The sequence below is a fragment of the Marmota monax genome, unplaced genomic scaffold, assembly GCF_021218885.2.
Source record: "Marmota monax isolate L192 unplaced genomic scaffold, Marmota_monax_Labrador192_F-V1.1 WCK01_AAM20220418_F8-fsc00207, whole genome shotgun sequence".
NCBI classification, from domain to species: Eukaryota; Metazoa; Chordata; class Mammalia; order Rodentia; family Sciuridae; genus Marmota; species Marmota monax.
In genome coordinates, this window is record NW_026692713.1 from 1,834,143 (window position 1) to 1,858,057 (window position 23,915).

Consider the following 23,915-nt stretch of genomic DNA (forward strand, 5'->3'; position numbering starts at 1 on the left):
TAATCTCTAAGAAGACCTGAGGACTTAATGTCAATCCTAGTTGGGGTCCTGGACCAGAATAAAAGATATTAGGTAAAAAAAACTAAGAAAAGCCAAATAATATGTGGATTTCAATGATTAGTAATGTATCAGTTTTGGTTCATTAATTGTGACAAATGTACTCTATCAATGCACAGTGTTTCTAATAGGGAGGCTGGGGGGTGGGGCATATGGGAACTTCAAATCATCCTCCCAAATGTTTGGTAAAGCTGTCTAAAACAAAATTTTAAATAAATCTAAAGCTGTCTAAAATAAAATTTTATTAAAAACATATAAACAGGTTAGTGTCTATGAGAAACTTCCTTAATTTTATTTTCTCATCCTCTTGAGTAAAAGTTGACCAAAACCAATGGTAAATGTACTTATGACATTCATGCTTACTGAGTGCGGACGATAGTCACTGTGCTAAGAGCTTTACATGCATTACCTTATTCAATTCTCAGAAAGACCCTACAGGGTAGGAACAACTATGAGCCCACTGTACAGGTGATAAAACTGAGGAATTGCTCAGTTCTTCAGCCCTGTTCACAAAGCAGCTTTTGGTTGCAGAACCTACATATTATGACACTATTCTGCACTTCATAGAGAGTGGCCACAGATGCAAAAGTCACAAGTCAGTTGAAATTAAGGACCGTGAATATTCAGACTTAAAATATGCTGATAAGCGAGGCTAGGCTGATGGGGCTTGAGTGACAACCCCACACTCTGCATGCGCAGCCTGGGAGACGTGCCATTTGTTTGTCATCCAACGATAACATGCTTGTGAAAATTCATATTCTTTGAAGGATGATTAATTAATCTGACAAGTCTAGATTATGACAAATGACCCAGAAGGGAAGGAATCAGTCAGCAGGCTATGCCCTGAACACAGCCCAGACCTGATCCATTTAGGCTTCCTGTCACAACCACTGCCCTCTCTGTGTGCATCTTGGGGCTCTGCTTCCTCTGCCTAAGCAACCCTGTATGCACACTCCATCCCAGGGACAAGGAGTCAGGCTGGTTCTCCCCAGAGATTTCTCATGGATCTCCAAGCATGTGTTAGAGCAATCTTGAACACTGTTTTTAACCCCAGTTCTCGGGCTTGAACACCTACAGAAATGTGAAGTCCATGCTCTCCAAATGCAGCCCATTTGGGTTCCCTAAGTATCAACATTAGAGACAAAAGACCCAGCCACAGACTTTTCCCCAGGCTAGTGCTCCTCTGGTCCTCCCCAGTGGCTTCCAAACCTGGGGATGAGGCTCATGAGCCTCCTTCTTCTTTTCTCTCCTACCAAGACCCAACCCTCAGTGAGTCCTGGCATCTCTTCCTTGAAAGTCCACTCCAAAGCAGTCTGTCCTTTATGTCCTTGCAGACGCCCTCCAGCCCCAGCCACACTCCCCTCTTGCTTGGACTGGCCAAGGTTACTGAGAGATATTGGCATGCCATGACTCGTCGGAAAAGTAGAATCACCTGATATTTCCATTTCCACCTGCCTAACTTGTCGTGTCTCAGCTGTTTCCAACCTTGGATGATGAAAAAGACTCTGTATTAAATCCTCTGAACTCTATATAATTCTGAGAATTGCATGATACATATACTTTTGGGAAGAAGAGGGTATTGGGGATTGAACTCAGGGGCACTCAACCACTGAGCCACATCACCAACCCTATCTTGTATTTTATTTAGAGACAGGGTCTCACTGAGTTGCTTAGTGCCTCACTTTTCCTGAGGCTGGCTTTGAACTCAGGATCCTCCTGTATCAGCCTCCCAAGCCAATGGGATTACAGGTGTGTGCCACCGTGCCTGGCCCATGATACATATACTTTTTTATTTTTATGTTTTAGTTATAGGTGGACACAATATCTCTGTTATATTTTTATGTGGTGCTAAGGATCAAACCCAGCACCTTATGCATGCTAGGCATGTGCTCAACCTCTGAGCCACAACCCCAGCCCATCATGATACATATACTTTTAACACACAAAGTGGAGGACACACATATACAGACATGTTTAATTTTTATGAATTAATTTTAATTTAGAGATGTAGCATAAACATTTTTAATTTATAGATATAAATTGATAGATGATTTTTAATTTATTGATCTTGATCAGATAACCCTCTCCCAATTCACCTTTTCCCCAATTCACCTTTTCCCTAGGTACTAGGCCAAGAGGCCCTAAACCAAAGTTACATCCTCAGACTCTGGTTGGCTGCTGCCATCTGCAGCCTGCTTCATCCATGTCTCTTTCCTCTTAATGTTTCAGAGTCATCTGTCCTTTCCTTTGAGCATGGTGTTCTCCAGGCTGTAATGAGCTGTCAGGGGACTGCATGTGCTTTGGGGGCCCCAAGGCATACAGAGCCAAAAGGACAAGGCTTATCCCAGCCCAGGGCTCTGCTAATATACTCCAAATCACAGCATGAAGCAACCATGTCAGAATGTCCCTAACTGAAGACATTGCATGCACCACAGGTACAGGGACTTCCTGTAGTTGCTTCCAAATCCTTCCAAGAGCTACTACCCATTGGACACCATCTCTAGGAACTCCTCCCAGGGCGAGGAGCTGCCAAGAGGGGCTTCGGAGAGTTTCCAATAGAACTGGAAGGACTTCCACAATGAAGCCATTGAGCTTGGTTTGGGATATAAGCCAGGGAGACCTCATTGCCAAAGACTCCCACACCATTCTGCTTCCTAGATGATGATAGCATTTATACCCCAAGGAAAGGACACTGGCCTTCATATCCTGTCATGTATAGCATAATGACATAGCAGTCAACAATGGACTGCATGTCTGACAAAGGTCCTATAACATTATATCACCTAGTGAGGTCATAGCCAACTTAGTTCATGTAAGTGTGCTCCATGATATTCACAAAATGATGAAATTGACCAACTGTGTATTCCTTGGAATGCATTCTCATCATTAAGCAATATATGACTGTCCCTGACTTCACACAGGGACCCTTATGAGGGGCTAAAACAAAATCAGACTCCAGGTATGATTCCAGGAAAATATGTCACAAGTTGTGGCAATGGATTGGATCCCATGGTGCTTTGTATGTATGGAACATAAAACGGTGACTGAGAAACCAGAGGTTTTCGTCTTCAGCTCATGAGTGTTTCTGCCATTCACAAACCAGTTGTCTTAATTAAAATGCTGCTAAAAGAAGCAAATCAATTAACAGATCCCTTACAAGATGGTTTATTCTATCTTACACACAGAAAATTGCTTATGAGTACCACGTTACCACTTTAGGTTATCAGTTAACAAAGGCTGCTAATGAACAACATTGTTATCAAGTTAGATAAAAGATGCCCTGGGAATCCAGGCAAATTATTATAACACAGCACTTTTTAAAAAAAAAATATAGCTCATCTTTCATCACACACAAGGAGAGTTAACCCAATTTAAGGAGAACAAGTCCACAAAGGCACCCGGATTTTTGAAGAATGGAAAGGCAAAGAGACTTCCATAAGGCATTCCTAGAAATATGGGGTTGATAATACTGGCAAGAGGAATTTTCATGGAGCCTGTGCCACAGAATATTAGGCTGATGACAGTAAGAGAATGACATGGGTTTCCTGAGCCTCTGCCAGTCTTGTCTTCCATGTGTGCACCATACAAACTGTAAAACTCACCACAAAATAATTATCTGAGGATACCAATGATAACTTACGTTTGTGTTGTTCTTCACAAGGCACCCCATCTGCTTTCTCATTTAATCCTTTGTTGGCTCCTTCATTTGGAGATCTGCACAGCCACAGGCCCAGCCCATGGCTGTCAAGAGCACTTTCTTTCACTCCAAGCCAAGCTACCATTTCTCCCTTAGAAGGTCAGTCATTGATAGCATTGGAGACTGGCTCATGGTCTCCATGTTTCCTGGCAGCTAAGAAGTTGAGGCCAATGGTTCTGCAAGTGCTATTTAATTGTTTATAAGATGGTAGTGCTGAGGAAGCTGCATCTTGTGTTTGGTTCCCACTTCCATGAGTCATTGCTGTGGGTAGGTTCCATTGATGTGGACATAATGACCCTGTAGAAGCATGAACAGCTCCAACATGGTGGACCAAGCTAGACGATGTGCATTCATTGGCTTCTACCTATTTCTTACTGTTGGATAACGTACTCACCCTGAGCAGTTACTTCTGGTAGAAAAGGAGTAATACTTTCTCTCAGAGCAGAGACACTCTTGATTATAGTCCTCCTATTATTTTCCTTGTATATTGAGTCCATGTGACGTTTCATAACCAGCCTTCAGTGCTCAAATTCAAAACATTTTGAGATTCTGTTGTCTAGACAGTTGAATCTCTCCCAGAGAAGCCACTTGTTTACAATTCAATCACCTGAGCATCTCTGGAAAGAAAGAGAAAGATCTGGAAGATATTTAGACAAAGAGACTTTGCTTTGACTAATCACTGTGTGCTTATGCACCACATTAAGCAGCTGTGAAGGAGTTCATCAGCAATGGCAGCAAGCTGGGGCATTTTTTTGTGTGTAACGTACAAAGAGGCCTGAAGGCCAGTGTCTTCCAGGTAAAGGAGAATTTTTCAGATAAAGCTCAACCTTGAGGTTGTTTTGTGCCTGCTGAGCTGAAGACCACAAAAACCTCATCTGCTTTGGTGAAAAGGGAAGAAGTCATCCCTAAGGTCAGCAGATATATTTGGGGAAAAGTGTCACTTTGTAAAGTTGAAGAGTTTGTACAGATCTGGGCAGATGCTATGAGGAACAAAGTAGATAGACCTATGTGAAGATAGGTAGAAAGTTTTGCCTTTAAGTCTGAACCATAAGCTGTTAAATGGATGAGACTTTCTATATTTAGTCTACCAGCCTAGACAGGAGGGAAGGGAAGCATAGATGTGTTTTAAAAAAAAAGAGGAAGACAGAAGAAAAGGTCAGAGCACCAAATCAGACCCTGATAAGAGTTATATAATTATATAATAATGGAAGCATGTATTTATGTTTACTTCAAATGCTGCATAATTGCATATGGTATTCCTTATGCATATTCAGTCACAATCTCTTGACATCTGACATCTCCCCAGGGGAGAGAGAAAAGCAACAGCAGAAAAGACAGAGGAGAGAGAAACATTAACGGACAAGCCAGGCAGGGGCCACAAAATGAATATCACATGTCTGTCTAGGCTACATTTGAGGACCAAGGAGGTCAAGGTCAAAGATACAGAGTTTTTGGCAGATGAGGCAACACTGAAGACAAGTAAGTTGCAAACAAGCAAGTCATGCTGAGGGAGAATGGAGAGAGAAATGGAGGAAGGTATTCTAAGAGAGGGCAATCCAATGCCGTTTGTGGATCTACCTTAAAGAACTGTTGATCCAGAAGAACACAGAGTTCAAATCTGCTGAGCTGGACACCCACCAGCTGAGCAGAGAATTTATTTCTCCTATTGATTTAATAAGCCCTGAGTTAAAAGGCCCCTGCAAGTGTTGTTAAGGAGGGGATATTTAGTGTCTGGATGTCCCAGAATTTGCATTTGAAATACTGATGCCCAGAGTGGGTGAGTACCGCAGAAGGGCAGGCCACTCTTGTTCCTGGCAGCTCTGAGATGAGGGAAGTGGCACCTGCTGAGCTATTTCATGGACAAGTTGACCTCTGACAGGAAGGGATGATTCTGGATGGGTGTATCATCAGTCACAAGGGAGCCAGGGACAACCTGCAGTAAAAGGCAAGCTGAGCAGAAGCTAGGATGGCATCTGCTGGCTGGATGAGTAAGTGAATTAGGCCACATGATACCCTGGACTGGTACAGGGAAAGGGAAGGAGTTTGGGGATATTATGCAGTTGTAGTGCTATTAAAGCCAATGTTTTACCACATCCTCCAAAGATCATAGAAGCCAATAAGAAGAGAAGGAAAACTAAATAAACTAATATGTACTTCTATGTTCTGGCTAGCCAATAGGAGTATCAGGTTATATCATTTGAGGATGAGTTAATGATTGCTAATGCTGAAAAGATTTGTTAAAAAAAATTCAATGGCCATTTCAGAGTAGGAAGGATAGTAGAATGAATTGGACATTATTGCCCTTATGTGCATATATGACTATAAAACCAGTATAATTCCACATCCTATACAACCAGAAGAAGGAGAAGTTATATTCCATTTAAGTATGATGTGTCAAAATGCATTCTACTGTCATATATAACTAATTAGAACAAATTTTTTAAAAACTCAATAACATAGAGTCTGATGGAAGCTTCCCTTACATCATAAAATATATGCACTTTAGCCACAGAGCCAACATCTTATTTAATGAACACTACTGTTGTATTTCTCACCAAGATCAGGTGCAAGGCAAGTCTGTGCACTGTGTCCACTGTTATTTAACATGGATAGTTTTTCCCCAATACAGTCAGAAAGGAGAGAACCATTAGAGGCATAAGAATTGAGAAGGAAGATATGCAAACTAAAGGGGATAGAGGGAAAAACAAACACAATAAAAGCATTCAATAAGGAAACCACTGTGATGTTAACATACAAAAGAGGGGGTCAATATACAGTCAACAACCAGGTAGGAGACTTAATGGGAAATTATCTTTTAAAAACAAGAAAAACAAAATAATGAACTTATCAAGAAACATAAGAACCTCATCAGAGTAAAATCTGAGAGCTCCTTGAAACACATGAAAATAGTCTTATACAAGAAGTATGCAACAAAATGTAGCATATATACACAGTGAAATATTATTCAGTCACAAAGAAGAAAGAAGTCCTGTAATTTGCAGCAAAATGGATGGAGCTGGAAGGCATTATGTAAGTGAAATAAACTGGATACCCAAAGACATGTATTGCATGTTCTGTCTCACAGGTGAATGTTAAAAAAAAAAAAAGTCAACCTTAATGTGGAATAGTGATAACTAGAGACTGGGACATAGGGAAGGTGGATATGGCAGATAAAGAGGCTGGGTTTAATCAGTGAACACTGATTATTCAGGCATTAAATGTATTCTTTCATTAAAATATTGCACTGACCTCCCATTAGCGTATAAAATTAATGCATGTTAATCAAAAATAAAGTAAAATAAAATATCTTTTTCATGGAAGACTACATAAAAAAGTCAATAAACTTACATGTTCAAAAATGAAATTGTTAAACAATAAAAATGAAAATATTAAAATAGAATATAGTCTCAAACCAGTGTTTCTAATGCTATATCAGAAATCAATAGTATTAACCACACTGAGAAAACAATTGGATTTGAACACAGTACTCTGTATACACAGAGAGGGCTAAATGCTAAAAGCAGAAAGTACCATAAATAAAATTTCAAGTTTATGAAGCAGTTTGTAGCTGTACGATGCTGGAATTCTGGAAGTATTTTGTGTGTATTATTGGGATAGAACAAGTAAGTCATATTTTTATGTTTTTTTAAAGAGAGAGAGAGAGAGAGAATTTTTAATATTTATTTTTTTAGTTTTCGGCGGACACAACATCTTTGTTTTTTTGTATGTGGTGCTGAGGATCAAACCTGGGCCGCATGCATGCCAGGCAAGCGTGCTACTGCTTGAGCCACATCCCCAGCCCTAAGTCATATTTTTATATGGTTGAGAACCAGGGTTTTCACTTTAAGAAGAGAGAAAATAGAAATATGGACTGGGGAACGCTTTGGATGAAATCTAGGACACTGAATTATTGACTTGAATATATATTTCTTGACTGTCCATTGAAAAAAACCTAGAAACAATGACATCTTAGTGGCCATGAGAACACAATGTGTCCAGACCTTGGTTTCTAAAAATCACTCTCCAGTAAAAAAAAAAAAAAGAAAAATCAGGAGTCCCTGGAGAAACAGTTGACTCCAGGTGGGAGAAGTACAGGGTGAGCCTGGAGTAACTTGTAGTGTCACAAGTCTAGGAAACACTCCAGGAAGAATGGGGTCCTGTCACAAAGGCACCATTGCCAAGAAATACCATGTACTAGCCATTTGGGGACAATCTGAGCATCAAAAAGACTCATGATACTAATGAACTAAAATGTACTGTACTGAAGTCAATAGTGATATTACTTAGCAAGTAGGAACAGAAGAAAAGAGGAGACAGGAAAAAGCCTTTTGGTCCCCAAATGTAGAAAGAATATGCTTGAATGGGAAAGAGTATTTTGTAACCATAAGCTGCAATGCCTGATTCAGGCATAGATCATGAATAGATGTAAAATCAGTGGGTAAGGAAATGATGGGGGTCAGGGAATTCACATGCTCTCCAAGTAGCAACCCTCGGATTATTTACTAATCACAGAGGGGAACATTCTAATCTCTGTAATGCAGAGAGCCAACGTTGCTTCTGTAGCCAAGCCATCAAACGAAGCCTTACCAACAGTGAACTGGCCTGGCGTTTCGTGCCTGCAGACACAACACAATAAAAGATAAGCAATGTCACCTCCGTAGTATTCTTGACAAAAAAATTCAGTTTGAAACTACTCAGGAGGAAACAATCATACAAATCCAGAACATGGGACATTATACAAGATGACTGCCTTAGATATTTCAAAGTGTGCAATGCCCCCGGGGGAAAAGAAGAAAGATCCTTCAACACTGAATGACACTAAAAGAGACAAAATCAAATACAAAGGTTTTTCTTGGATTGGACAATAGAGGAATAAAAGAAGACTTCTGAAATAATCAGAGAAGTTTGAATGTGGACTGGATAATACATGATATTATCTTCTTAGGAGTGGTCATTGTATTGGGATTAAGTGGGAGATAAAATGGTGATATATTTAGGGGTGAAGTCTCATGATATCTACACTGATATTCAAGTGGATCAGTTAACAAGGGGAGGTTCTGTATACAGAGATAAAACAAAAGCTGCAAAATGTTAGTGGATCTGGGTGCAAGAGGTATACGTTTTCAAGGTACTGTTCTTTCACTCCTTCTGTGTATTTGAAGATTTTTTAAATAGACAAAGGGCAAAAGAGAAGACAGGAAAGCACTCTGGCCTTGGATGACCACCCTGTGCACATTATACAGAGCCTGTCATATAAGCTACAGTGCATGAGCCATTCCTTAAGTGAGGAGAAGTAGGTTGGGGATTGTGGATTGTGAAAGCATCATTCAGATAAGCCAGTGGAGGTGTTCTCTTTCCTAAGAATAGGGCTTGTTCAATCAGGAGACCAAGATCCTGTCCCGCTTCCTGCTGCCCCTGTGTGGCACAAGCAGCCTTTGTTCACTCTGAGACCCCAAAGCAGCACTGAGAAGCACACATTCAGCCAATCAGACAGCTTGATAACAAAGAGAGATGTTTGGAATTTGTTGTTCATCAATTGAACTAAATTGACTAATGATTCGCTTGGCCACTGTCAAAGAAAAGGTCTTGATAAGTGGAGGAGAAAAAAACTATCCTCCTGTTAAGACCCAGTTTCCTGGGCTCTACTTCAGCAAATGGCCCACCGCTTCACTCTAAGTCTTGCCAAAGTCTCACCCTGTGAGAATGTTCCACAGCATCCAAAAAGATGCTGATTCCTGGTCTCTCAGCTGTCTTGGTGTAAGGTTTCTGGCCAGTGGCTAGCAATCCCTGCCTAGGCATGCAGAAGAGCCACCGTCACCGTGGGGCAGTGACCACCTCCTCTCTTTGAGTAAAAATGATCATTCTTAAAACTCTCCTCTCAGAGAAATTGAGGTTTAGCCTGTGTGTGTGTGTGTGTGTGTGTGTGTGTGAGAGAGAGAGAGAGAGAGAGAGAGAGAGAGAGAGAGAGAGAGAGAGAGAGAGGATGTTCATTTACCAAGTCCTAAAGACAGAAAGCACACATGAAGCCCTACTGCAGGAGAATGGCTTCCTTGTGATCAACTGCTTTAACTGCTTCTTTGGGGCCTACCGCCTTCCTGAATTCAGCCTGACTCCATCTAGTGTTAGTTTTGGAAACTTGAACTGTGCCTCCCTTCTCTTCCAAAGTCCCTCTATTCCTTCCCTTCCTTTGCCCACCCATCTTCCTCCAGTACCTCTTCACATTCACACTCCTTATATGGAACTTTGTTTCAAAAGGTTCATTATTGAAACAACGACTGTAATCTTCCCATCTGGTTTATGGGAATGGCCTCCTCTAGGCTAACGCCTCAAAATACTCCAGAACTTGCCCCTCCCTCATCTCCTCTGTGGCCTCCAGCCAGCTTGCTCCTCCAGCAGGGCTTTGCAGCAGGTTGTGATCTCTACTGGGACTTCCAGCCTGGCTCCCCATCTCCACCTGAGCCCCTTCCCATAATGAAAAACACCCCATCTCTCCCCATCTTAGAATCCATCAGTGGTTGGCTGGAGTTTCAGGACAGGGTTCAGAATCGTTCACTTAACACAAGACCATCGGATCCTCCAGGAGTAGAAATTTCTTCTCTCCCCAACCCCTTCTCTCTGCACCTCCATATGAAGCACTTGCTTCTGCCCTAACGTTTGCTCTTGGCCAAATGTTTTCCATGGTACCCAAGGGAGCCTGCATGTGCCAAAGTTCCTTCTGCCTGTTTGATCTGCTCCTTCCACAGGCTGACTGAGGCTCGCCTTCTCCCCATACCTATTGCTTCCCAGCCAGCTGTGCACCCCTCTGCACCTCATGCCACATGTGTGTAGCTCTGTCATGGTCCCTCCACCAGACAGAAGTCACATGTGTCCTCTGTAGGGTGAGGGAGCTTGTTTTCTCTCATGCTCATTCATTTATTTATTCAGTTCATGCATGAGTATCCACTATCCTAAGGCACTATCCTAAGGCACTATCCTAAGTGCAGGGCTACAGATATGAAAAGGAATACCCTACCCTCAAGGAGCTTGCATTTTAAGGACAACAAACATCCAAAAGAGACAAACTCATATCCCTATAATGTCAATTAGTAGAAAAGTTATGAAGAAAAATAAAGCCAGGTAGAACTGTGGAGGGGAGATTTCTATTTATAATGGGCCATCTGAAATGAAATGGTGACACTAAAGCATAGATGTGAAGGAAATGAGGGATGAGGCATATGGCTATCTGGGGAAAAGAGTATTCCCATGTTAGAAAATAGTAAGTGCAAAGGCCCCGAGGTAGGACTGTCCATGGATTAAAGCAGAGTGGCCAGATACCAGCAAATAAGCTAAGAAATTTGGGACAGACTCTATATCCTCCCTACCAGGTCAGGGCAGGGGCTGCCTACCTCATTCTGAGCATGGGAGATGCACTGGAGGGCTCTGAGCACAGGGTGGGGCAGAATCTAATCCAGGGAGTACAAAAGCAAGCTCCAGCCCCTTTGGGCTACTATATCCTGTGTCCCCTATTCTCATGATAACTGCCCACTGATCCAAAGCAGAGAGCAGGAGGAGGGAGGTATGGGGTGCATTCTAGTCCCCTAGAGAAGCTGGTTGATAGCAGAGAGGTAGTGGCTTAGACAGAAGGGAAAGTGACCCCCTCACTGACCGCCTCAGCATCGACCTTACCTTGAGGGTCTCTTCTTTCGCACGATGGTATCTAAACAGAGAAAGCAGGGCATTAGGAAGGAGGTCCTGTGGCCCCTGGGGCAGCTCTCAGCACCAAAGCTACAGATGTGAGGGGTCAGAGCCAGACAACTTGGGCAGTGCTGAGAAGCTGGCTCCTGGGCTGGGGTCACTGGCTGGGAAGTGGTATGGGACAGAGTGTATCCTGCCCTCTTCCTGCTAGGGATACAACCTCAGGGATAAGATGGTGACCAACGGCGTCCTTGTGCACCTGGAGGCCCACGGTGCTGCACATGGCCCTGACCACCCCTTTCCACATATTTTCACAGATCATGATTGAAGTTTCCAGAAACACAGTGAGAGTCCATCCTCCTCATCCTCAGAAATATCTCATGGAAAACTGCATCACCATGGTGTTAAAAGACTAACACGGCAGAGAATATTTTGTGGGTGACACCTTGAGAGAAAGGGCTTGTAAATCAAGTTTCATTTCTCTACAAAAAGTCAGAAGCTGACTGCTCTGCATCAGCTTAGGAGGCCCTTTTCTGAAGATGCCACAGGACAGGGGCAGCAACACCATGGTTCACCCGAGCCCAGCTCTGTTGGGACCATGAGGGACCGCTAGGCACCAGTCTGAGAAGGACTTGCCCAATTTGGTCCACCTAACAATGACCGCAGCACCTTCTACCACCCACTCATGCTTAGGACCACCTGATCTCCTGGGATCAATTTTATCTGATCACATAATTTGCATAAAAGGATAGAAATCTATTTTATAAGCCAATTGCTCATCTTCTTTCCACCTTTCTCCTGGAAACTGGTTCTCAGGAATACCAAGAGCCACTGAAAAAAGAAAAGTACAGAGAGAGAGACACCGAAGAGACAGAGAGACTGAGACACAAGAAGAAAGAGATAGAGACAAAAACAGAGAGGCCACTGCGCTTTTTTGCCTGAAGCCTATGGGGCTCTGGGCTTGGGGTTTTTGTAGTTTCTCTGGCTGTTGTTATGGAATTGCCCTCACAGCCATGCTTCATGGTGGGTGGCTTCCCAGAACACTGTCAGCTATTTTTTGGATCAGGAATGTTTCCCCAGTGCCCAGGTGTTAAAGGCGTCCCCAGTTTAGGGTGCTACTGGGAGAAGGTGAACCTTTAAAATCTGGGGCTTCATGGGAGGCCTTAGGTCTTGGAGGCCTCTCCAAGGAGATCATTAGATGGAGGCCTCTTCCCTCTCTTTCTCATCCTGGCCCTGAGATATAGGCACTTCTACCACCATGCACTACTGCTGTGACATACTGTGCCTACATAGGCCCCAAAGCAAGAGGGCCCATCAATCATGGACTGAAACCTTCAAAACTGTGAGCCAGAATACACCTTTTCTCTTTTTAAGTTGATGTGCTAAAGTATTTAGTCACAGTAAAGAAAAGCTGACTAACGCACTGTCCCTTCTCAGGCAGGGAAGAGCAGGGTCTGAGTGTCACAGGCCCCCTACCATTGCAGGCCGGGTGTACAGTCTTCAGGTCTGAAGAGTCATCGTCTGTCAGGTGCTTCCTGATTAGGCAGATCTTCAGAGCCAGGAAGCTGGCGGATATGGCAAAGCCCAGAGCAGTCCCAATGATGGCGTATTTAAAATCTACAGCACAGGTAGGAATTGAACACAGGATTACTCATCACCCTGCAAAGCTCTTCTACAGCTCTGGTGAAGTCCAAAGTCATGCATCTGGACCTTCACATTCCACACTCAGACCTGCTGTGGCAGCCTCTTTTCCCCTCTCCTGAGAGCACATTAATTCTCTTCATTTCCCATCTCACTGGAAAACTTCAGCTATGGGAACAATTCTGACATTTCTAAGGTCACTCAAAGTCAGCCCTTGAGGTGACCAGTTCACCCCAGCCCTAGGTGGTGGGCAGCTAACCTTTGTGGTCTCCTGTAGCCCTTCCTCACTTATCCCTTCGTTAATTGATTGATTAATTTATTGAGTGTGTTAGTCTGATGCTATGTGACAAGGCTGAAGGCAAATAAATAAGGTCCTGTCCTGTCTTTGAGGGACGTGGAATCAGCTGGAAAGACATACAAGGAGCTCACCCTAATGCAACATGACAAAAATGGGCTGGGCTGGCCTGGGAGTCCTAGGAGTCAGGCAGATGCGGTTGTCTGGGGGATCCCAGCTACCACATGGGGCACTGTGGGTGCTGGAGCTGAACATCAGACACAGAGAGGAGACAAAGGTGCCCTTGATGTCTCATATCTCCTTTGAGGACAGGCTTGCAGGACCTGGCCCCAGGATAAAGCTGTTGGCCACTCAGGCTGGCCTGCAGGTAAACCCAGCCCAGTCCTATGTGCTGACCAGCAGGAAACTGACACCAGCAGCCACCCACCATTGTGTGCTTTTTGGAGGGTCTCTTTCTTGACTCTCATCTGCACCTAGAATAACGTGGGAGACCACCTACCAATTTCTTCCCCAGCAGACTTGTCCGTTGCCAGCACTTGAGCTCCTCCAACATCTGCAAAGAAAGAAAACCCAGATCCTGGTTGGAAAGCCAGAGGTTGGAACAGAGCTGCTGAGATCAGCCATGGGGTCACAGGCCCAAACCACATCCCCGACCACCCTCAGGAGCTCAGTGGACTTCTGATTGCCATAGAATCGTGGGATGTTGTAGGGATGCTAGCACCTCCTCCTCAAAACCCAGACCAGGGACAAGGTTCTGCAGAGCTCAGGCAAAACAGCAGCTTAACAGTTTATAAGACCCACATGCCAACCTTAGCCTGCCTCAAGGCTAGGAAACCTGGTCACTTTCACAGGCCCCTAGTTCAGGCAGTGGTAGAACTTTCAGTTCCCTAGTACATGGACTGAGCATCTCCTGCCCTGGCCCACTCCTTCTGCTTGCCCCCATCTGTTCCCCTCTATTTCCTTGCCTGCTGTTAGTTCTATGTCACTTTCCTAATGCTTCTTTGGGGCCCCATAGCCACCATGCATACCACCTCACTGACAATGCTGATATTTATTTAGGAACATTTACATAGCAGCCCCCTGTGCCAGGCACCATCCTAAGAGTTTCTCAGCTATTAACCCATTGAATGCCTCTTTTTTCTGGTCTTCCCCTTGGGCTGCATAGTACATAGCCAGCATTTGACCCAGCATCTGACACATCAGGTATCAATATATGACTGCTGAATGAGTTAATGAGTGAAAGTGATAGAACATGCTATGGGGTGTCTCATACTTCTAGCCAGGATTTGAAACCTTAAGACAGGAAGTCCTGCTCAAACAGGTCTGGTGGTGTCACAGACAGGCTGAGTAAGACTGTGAGACGTGGAGAGGAAGTTGTGTGTTCGTTGGCCGCCTACTTTGAGACAGATATGGGGTTGCAGAACAGGCACTCACATATTTAATACAGCAATGGTTCTGTGAGATGGACACTGACTATTACCATTGAATGAATGAGGAGCCAAGACCATAAGGACTTAATGTGCCCAACAGCTAACAGAAGAAAGTGGCAGAGCCCTGTATTGTATCAGAGGAAAGTAATGATAAAATACAGTACCCCCCATCCACAGAAATACCCTCCGAGGCCACCAGTGGATGCCTGAAACCACAGAGTACCAAACCTTACATACCTATGATAAAATTTACAAATTACACACAGTAAGAGATTAGCTATAATAACTAATAGTAAAGTAAACTAATTATAATAGGATACTATAAAAAGTTATTTAACTTTAAGAATTGCTTATTTCTGGGATTTTTCCATTAATATTTTCAGATAGCTCTTAGCTATAGGTAAATAAAACCTCAGAAAGCAAAAACATATATAAGGGGGAACGGTAGCATCCAAACCATCAAAAGTCCATGGCCAAATGGGCTTGGGTTGGGGACAAATGGTTAGGTCCCAGCCTCATTCTTATGTTCAAGTTTCCAGGAAAAGGCAGAGGAGAAAGTGCCACAAGCCATTTCCCACGAAAGGAAAGAGGTGACTTGGGTGGGAAAGACCAGTTCTTCCCAACTTTGCTTCAAGAGGATTTCGCCTTATGACCCATGTGGCAAAGACCTTCTTCACCCACAATGATGCCCAGCATTATGTAAGGTTGGATCTCCACAGAGCACAATCTTGTTCTGCATGTAATTGGTGGGAAAGGAATTGTTATGGTTTGGATGTGAGATGTCCCCCAAAAGCTCACGTGTGAAACAATGCAAGAAGGTTCAGAGGAGAAATGATTGGGTTTTAAGAGTCTTAACCCAATCAGTGATTTAATCCCCTAATAGGGATTAACTGAGTGGTAACTGACTTAGTAGGGTGTGGCTGGAGGAGGTGAGAATTGGGGTGTGGCTTTGGGTATATACTTGTAGCTGACAAGTGGAGACTCTCTCTGCTTTGTGATCATCATGTGAGCCACTTCCCGCCCCCACACTTTCCTGCTCAGCCTCACCTGAGACCTGAGAAATGAAGCTGGCCTTCTATGGACTAAGACTTTTGAAACCGTGAGTCCTCAAATAAACATTTTTTTCCTGTACAATTGTGCTGGTCAGGTCCTTTAGTCACTGCAGCAAAAAAAGCTAACTAAAACAGAAGTCATAGTAACGGGCTTCAGGGTTTTCTAGAGGCTCAACTTGGTGAGTGAATAAAGCTTGGGAATTCTGAAAGAAAAGTTCCTAGCCTTGTTCTAATCACAGGTCCCTCTGGAAATCGACCAATTTCTCTCTTCAACAGAAGACAAGCATACGCGCACCCCCACACAGCTGCACACAATGACCTTGATTTTGTCAGGCCTCTAAAGACCCTAATGAGCTTCATTATACTGTCTCTTTTTATTTCTTTAAGTGAACCCTGGGGCTCCAGCCAGCTTGAGAACTGTTCTGGAGCTGGGGCAAAACCCTGGGTTGGACAGAACGGCTGGGATGGGAGTGGGGTTTCTGGGCTGACACCTTAAACTAGGAGCTGCGAAGGCTATGTCCTTACCCTGGACCAGACACCACCTGATGCCTCTGCTTCTCTCTGGCTTTTCAGGGAAGAAGGTCCCTATGGGACAGCCGCTCCTGTCCCTTCACATGACAACATCTTGCCTGGTTCCCTCCTCTAGGACCTTCCCCTTGGTGACTGTGGCTCTCAGTAGGGAGCATCCAGTCTGAAAACTTCATTCCAGCCTGAGATGAAATTTTGACAGAAAAAGAATTAAGGGCACAGATTAGAAAGCATGTGAGAGCCACAGAGAGAAGTGTGCACAGAGAAACACAAGTCGACATACAGGGGATCCACCCAGAGGCTTTGCCTGGGCAGCTCTGACCACTGATGGAAGAGAGGAGAATGCACTGTCCTGAACACTCGGTTCTCACTGCTCTTCCCTGCGTTCATGGCTGGCAATCAGCTCAGCCCCGTACAGGGGCAGGTCCCTTTGACACCATCCTCGGGCTCCATCCTGTGTCCCCTCTAAGCCCTGAGGCTTGCCCTCTCCCTGGCCCTTTGACCCTTTGGACTTCAGGCCCTCCTTCTCGTGTGGGCCTTAGGGGCTGAGTGAATGTCCTCTGTGGAGTTCACTGCAGGGAGACACCTGGATGGTGGAGCTGTGCCCTCCAACATCCCTGTAATTCCTCCTAGCCAGCCCAACCACCACTCACCACTCGGCGGCAGCCTTTCCCCTCCTCAGGGAGGGAAATCCCTCAATGCAGCCCTCTGTCTGCATGCGGAGCTCTGACCTGCATTCTAGAGGGATTCTCTGGGTGAGGAACTTGAGCATACCTGCTTTGCCAGATAACCTCTGCTTCCTGCCAGGGTCACGAGTGGGGGGAGGGCCTCCTGGGCCACAGACCCCCCACCCCCACAAGCCCCAAAGCTGATGTCCCCTGGCTCTACAAAGGAGCATGGATGATCCTAGCAGGGCTTGTCAGCACAGCCAGAGGATTCCAGAATGTTCTGCACCTTGTTCAGACCCTAGGAAAAGCCCACACGTAGAGAACCAGCAAGACCCTCACTGCATGTTCTCTGAGGGAATTCTATAGGCTCTCATACCAAAAGGAGGAGGGAGCTTAGTACCCAGAGGATGGGCTCTCAGACCCAGAGGAGAGTCTAAGGGGACTAAGAAAGGCTGGTTGCATTAGGCTAGTGTCCCTGCTATGGGAGAGGGTATGATGCAAGGACCTCCTAACCAGTAGACTTACTGGCCACATCTGGCTTGAACCCATCCACTTGCTGTCACCAGCCCTATGAGATTAGCTGACACATCTCCTCGACTGTCCATACTAAACCAAGTGCCGAATTGGATTATGGCCCCTGCAGTTGCCTCTAGATGGGCCTGTTGAGATTCTGGAACTTTCAGGAGCCTTCCTTAGTCTATACCCATATAACCTCGATGTGTGGTCAGCTGGGGTCCTGAATACAGGTGCTCTTTTTCCCACTTGTACAAAAACACGCCATGGACTCTTGATTGGGAGTCTCTGCCTTCTGGCTGATGCCCCATTTGGACTCGATACTCTGCCCCTTCCTGCCAAGGTGGCAGGTTCCAGTCCCCTCTCTGCAGCCCTTCCAACTTCTGGCTTACTCTGCAAAGAGCTTCCAGGAAACAAGGAGCCTCCTGCGAAAGTAAATTATCCCAAAGCCTTTTGGCCTCCGGGAACACACTACTGTCTCCAGAGGAAGACAGCAGGGCTCTTCAAGAAAACCAAGGCGAGCTGTTATGGAGGGAGCAGAAGGCATGGTGTGGCCTTGCCCAACTCAGTTGGAATCTGACCCACTAAGGGCCCATCCCTGGCATCCAGACCTCTCTGTGCTGTCCACCTGTTGGGTCCACCCTTACTGGGGGACTAACAGTTTTTGCCACCCTTATTTGGGCAGAATCAGGCTGTGTGACTCCCAGTTGTAGGCCAGTGGGCGTTTGAGCACTCAGATGTCATTCTATAAGTATCTGAACTAAAAATAGAAAGAGGCTGCCCTGAGTGTTTGTCGATTGTTGCCTGCCTATATTCATCTTGGAACTTAAATATTGCAGAATGGCTCCTAACTTTAGATCCCATGAATTCCAACCTTCTCAGCTAGAGGAAGGGGTTTCAAATGTCTAGACCAGACATCCGTTCTTTTTTCACAGAGTCTACACAAATAAACAAGGGAGCTAGAGGGTGCTGAGGGGAGATCCACAAGCAATCACAGACCCACATCCCCCATGAAGGAGCTCAAGTGTAGTGAAGGAAATAGGAATCACACTCAAGAAAAATCCAGTGTGTCACAGTAGATGCTCAGCACCTTCCTGCAAACCTTGATTTTCACCAGTGGAGGGAATCTGAACAGGGTTTGGGGTGGTCCCACCTCCCCTGATTCTTTACCTGCTAGTGGCACCTTGGTTTCTCTCTAGGGAATGACCTTCATGGGATTCTTACGGGAAAGGCTCCTAGATGGACATGTGACCCATACTGGTCAATTAGCATATTTCTTACTCCTGTCAACAGGGATTGGTCAAGGGCTGGGGCAAGTGGCCCAATTCAGGCCAGTAAGATTGAACTCTGGAATTTAGGGAGAAAATATTGAAACCCATGAGTATTTTCTGGAATCGATTATTACGAGGCTAAAGGAAGCCTGAGGCTGCAGAGGGTAAAGCAGAGACAAAGTCCAAATGACAGTTTTTGAGCTCCTGAATCTAGCTGTGCGTGAACGACCTCTCTCTGAACTTTTCAGTTGTCTCAGTAAGGAAATGCCTTCTTTTTCTTAATTTTATCTGAGCTAAGTAGCTGTCATCTGCAATCTGAAGAATCCTAATGAATGAAGTGACAGGCCTGATGCAGCATCATTAAAAATCAGGCTGGTGAGGCAGGGAAAGGAGTGGAGAATGCTGACCACAAAATGAGGAGCCACATGGGGCAGCCTCAAATATACCCGATGAGATTGTATAAACAAAGCAACGCAACCCTATGTGCCTCTGGGCTTTTGCACATGTTGCTATCATCAATGCAATACCTGCTTCTTGTCCCTGTGGAAAGTTCTCACTTAACCTTCAAGATTTTGCACAAAAGCCACCTTCTCTAAAAATCCTCCATTGGCCTCTGTTAGTACAGGATCACACCTTGGCATGCCTCTCCCCTTACACTTTTTGCTGGCCTGAGGTTGCTCTGAGTCATGGAGGACACCAACAACTCAGGGTGATCTGTTTCTCCCTAGGACCAGGATGACACAGGGGACCCTTTGGAATCTGGATTCTTTTCCTTGGTAAATGGGAAAAAGGGGAAAGGAAGAATCCTAAACTGACTGAGCAGTTACCTCAAAGCTACTGAACATTAAACCAGAAGTGGTTTGAAGTGATAAGATCAAGTATCTAGCACTGAGCAATATGGGGCCTCCGGATCCAAGCCAAGTTCAACCACAGAGAAACAGATCAAGAGCTAGCATGCCCGTGTGACTCTGAGACCACGAGAGCCCCCGTGAACACCTCCATCTTCCCCAGCAAGCTATGAGTCTGCAGGGTCCAGGGTCTGGTGACACATAGCTGGCACTCAGAGCAGATGAGATAGGTTCAGAAAGGGACTTCAACTTGCAGAGTCAAAGGGGACAGTTCAGCTAGGCTTCATGCCACTGGGCCTCACTTATCTCCCAACACCCTAGTGTATAAAAAGGGTCCCACTGGGATAGCTCTTTCCTCTCCATCATTTGTCCTGTGTCTCTCTCCCTGCAAGGTCAGCTGACCTTGGAGATCAGAGCAGAACATGAAGCACATCTTTCTATACAGCTGGTTTGGGTGGTGTGGGTGCTGGCAGCCCCTTCCCTCCCTCAGAGCTCAGCAACACGTGCACTGCTTAGAAAAATAAGGCCAGCTGCTGGTCTTTCCAGCTCTCCATGAGTCTGTCTGGCAGTGAAGCACACCTACACTGGATTCTGTGTCGCTTCAGCCCTCTCTCCAGAAAAATGCCAGGGGACAGGTGAGCTGGCTGGTTCCGTGGGTCTCCCACTCCCACTGTCTGTGTGGCTTCCAGGGTCTAGGGCCTTACTTGATACCACCATGACTTGCAGAAACTTCAGACGCCCTGTCCTAAACCCAGAAACCACCTGAACTTGCTCCTCCTGGGTCACCTTCTTCCTGTCTCATCAGAGCTTGACTCCAGCAGCCAAACTTCAAGTAAACAGGACGTTTACAACCCCCACCCCCACCCCCACCCCATGGCTCTGTGTGCCCCATCCTTTCTCTGAAAGGACCTAGACTTGGGGCAGGAACCAAACCTGCCAGGCAGAGAGCTCTGTGGGTTGGAGCCAAAGAAAAACATAGGAGAGAGGGCCACGCAGAGAGGGCTGCAGGGCCTCATGGGGGCCTGTGAATGACCCCTGGTTCCCACACACAAGCAATCAGAGCAACCGCCTGCTTCACAAACCTCGCTGAAGACGCGCAACCCCTGGGAAGATAGGAGTGAGTAATTAATACCACACCAAGGGTGTCCTTGCTAGCACGTGTAAGTCCACACACAGCAAATAGCCATCTGGGAGGCCCAAGGGGGACAGTCCATGGTGTCAGAGAAGTTCCCAGGAGTATTATTGTTTAAATTATAGCCAAATGGACCAGTAGGAACTAATGAAGATAAGGCAGTGGAAAGGGTGGGTGGTGGGATAGGGTTAGGTGTCTAGCAAAGGAAGAGGACCAGAATAAAAAACACGAGGCTTGAGAGGGTGCCAGGGACTTGTGAACTCAAGGAGGAGGCTCAGCAGGGTGGAGGCAGCCAGCGCACCAATAAGATGCAGCCAGCTTTGTGGGCAAATAAGGGTCCTTGAACAAGCAGAGGAGAGAGACCCATGGCCAGCCTCCAGGGCCCGCACCCAAGCTGGCCACATCATGGGGCTAGAGCACTTGGCCCTCCCTCACGTTAAGACTACTTCAAAGCCTCTATATTCTTGCCCTTGAGCCACACTGCCCCAGGCGTGGGTAAGCTGAGGCTGCCGGGGCTTTCCAGCGTCAGTGCTGGTGCAACCAGCCAGGACATGGCAGCCCTCAGCAGAAACAGGAAGCAGGAGGCCACAGAAGGCCACTGGGAAGATAGAGAGGCCGACGGGGGCCGTGAAGCATGAGTGAGTGCCGGCTTCCAGAAATAGCACCGTAATTAAGAGGAGAACAATAATGGTGGGTGACCAGACAGTATCAAAACTTGTGCCCACTTTGTTTTTCCTGAGCAATCTTTGCTAATTAATTCTTAAAGATTCACACACTGGGATTAAAACACTCAGCTCACAGAAGCCAAACTGATCAATACCTCTTCAGGCTAATGGAGAGGCGGGAGGCCGGAGCCAGCTTGGGTCCAAGGTAGAACTAGGGGTACTTCAGGGGCCAGAGCTCTTGCAAAAGGGAGTCTTCCAGGGACCCCCCCCCAGGTCCATTCTGACCAGGAGGTGGTGACAAGTTAGCAGGGGGACACTTGCCACACTTGGCAAGGGAGCTGTGGAAATCTCAAGAAGTGCTGGGAGAAAGGTAACTGGGAAGCGCTGTTCAGGGAAGGCCAGAGCAGAGGACCTACAGCCAGAACACTCCCCGTTTCCATTCTCACTGTGGAATGGGTTTGCTCCATGAGGGCTTGAAAACCTCCCTACAGCTCAGGGGAGGTGGGAGAGAGGGACACTGAAATCAAGAGATATATTCCAGGGAACTCTACTGGAAACAAGAGTCCCCATTCTGCCAGCTATTGCTTAGCCAATGGCCTTGGGCCAGACATGATACAGCTCCAAACTCAGTGACTCCCACAGAGTGTGGCTGGGTGGACTCCCTGGAGGTGTGTGGGTGTGTCCAAAGTGAGGCACAGGTGTTAGCCATCCTTCCATTAGCAAGCTCGCCACTCACTTGAGACAGCGTCCTCTGCTTTTCTGGGGATCATGGGAGAAGAGGGGAACAGAGTGCTTCAGGAGGTGGCTCTGGAGTTAGTGATCAGATCAGAAAGGAGTGGCCCTTCCAACAAGAGCACAGGTCTCCACCATTGCTGAGAGGTGGCTAAGCTGAACACTTCTAAAGCCAGCATAATGCTAGCAAGTTGCTGGGGTTTCAGATCCGCGCAGGCCTATTTTCAAGAGTGAATCTCAGGGCCTGCCTTTGCAGAGAGAGCAAGGGAGGCTGGAAGCAATGCGGAATAACTAATTAATGATGGTAAAGTATTGTGGAAGAGGAAAGCGTTGTATAACCGCTAAGTGGTGGGGTTATTATTATTCATGCAATATTCATACGGTGCTCTTCAGCCTCTGGGAAGCTTTGCTCTGAGTCCTGAGGGACCTGGCTGAGGGGAGTGTGTGCCCAGGGAGTGGGGCTGTGGGATGACAGCTGGCCTGGTGCACAGGAAGGAGCCATGACACTGCAGAGAGAACAGCAGCATGCAGAACTCCTTGGCAATACTGGAACCCCTTGGCAAAGCCAGGAAGGCCAAGCAGAGACATCTGCCTCCATTTACCAGGAGAGCCTCTTCAGTAAGCCCTGCTATGCACTGGGCACCTCCACTTTAGTGTCCTTTTAAAGGACACTCTTGACATTTGCAGAGCCCAGGGCATGCCACACAACGAGATATTTAAGCTATAAATCAAGTCCCTTAAACATCCCAGCACAGAATGCCCCACTCAGGGCCCTTCTGTCTACTCCCCTGGGGGTCTTCTTCTGGAGTGGGAGGTTCAGTTCTGCCAAATGCTTCAACTTGTGCCAAGGTCTTATAGGTAGAGCAGGAAGAAACCAGGCTTGGCCCCTGTCACCTGGAGCTCCCATGCCCTCCAGAAATGGGGATGAGGCCTACCCCAGTCAGACTCCCTGTGGAGTTCAATGCAACCACTGGATTTCCCCCAACCTCTGAGTCATGTCAAGTTTGCCCCACCACAGAAGACTTCCAAGTGCAGGGAGGAAGGAAGCACAGCTACCTCAGTGTCTGGTCTACTAGTGACTTAAATAAAAGCATTTCCTCTCTCCCTCTCTAGTCCCTAGAGCCACCACTAGCCTGGGGTTTCCCCTGCCCCAACACATGGCCTCCTGCTCCACTGGCCCTTGCTCACCTCTGAGCCTCATCCCTCACATGTCCCCAGCCTCAGCAGGGGCTGTCCTCTCAACTTTATGTCTCAGGAGTAAATTCCAATCAGATTCATTCCTGCACACACTTCCTACAGATCAGCTTTCTGAAGCTGACATCGCACTTCATGGACTAATTAGCTCACAAACAATTGCCAGTTACTGGACAGGTGCTGGAGCAGCATCCCAATATGACCAGATCCCTGCCCTAACCCAGGGGACAGTACAACAGGAAACAGGAGCATCTCCATGGCTCTGAAGAGAGCAGCATGGATTCCATACAGAGGAAGCAGGTATGTGAGGAGGCCTTGAGGTTGAATGGGAGCAGGATGGGTATTCTGTGTGGCAGAGCCTGGGCTGGGGCTGGGAACCCTGTGGACACAGCAAACACTTTGGTTACTGCTAACAACAGAGAGAAGCTACTAGAAGACTTCAGCTAGGAGGAGCATAAACAGTTCACACTCAATAGGATTCATCCTCCAGGAAGCCCTCCTGGACACATCAGTTTGGA

General features: G+C 46.2%; 2 protein-coding genes across 5 annotated transcripts in view; both read right to left on the reverse strand.

Annotated features, from left to right (window-relative positions):
• Fam170b (family with sequence similarity 170 member B) overlaps window positions 1-3,846 on the reverse strand; it is a 35,367-nt gene extending 31,521 nt beyond the window's left edge. For 2 of the 4 annotated variants that reach the window (XM_058580003.1, XM_058580004.1), the window contains exon 1: window positions 3,698-3,821. Coding sequence is in view for 1 of the 4 variants with exons in the window: in XM_046446720.2 (XP_046302676.1) it covers window positions 3,698-3,839 (142 nt within the window). In the remaining 3 variants the exon portion in view is untranslated. Of the gene's footprint in view, window positions 1-3,697 lie in introns of all 4 variants that reach the window. The other 2 variants (XM_046446720.2, XM_046446724.2) reach the window with 2 other exon arrangements.
• A 7-nt stretch (window positions 3,847-3,853) lies between these two features.
• Tmem273 (transmembrane protein 273) overlaps window positions 3,854-23,915 on the reverse strand; it is a 30,923-nt gene continuing 10,861 nt past the window's right edge. The window contains exons 2-5 of the mRNA XM_046446725.2: window positions 13,864-13,917; window positions 12,905-13,045; window positions 11,420-11,450; window positions 3,854-4,371 (exon numbers count right to left, since the gene is read on the reverse strand). Coding sequence (XP_046302681.1) covers window positions 4,347-4,371; window positions 11,420-11,450; window positions 12,905-13,045; window positions 13,864-13,917 — 251 coding nt within the window. The 3' untranslated portion in view covers window positions 3,854-4,346. The remainder of the gene's footprint in view (window positions 4,372-11,419; window positions 11,451-12,904; window positions 13,046-13,863; window positions 13,918-23,915) is intronic.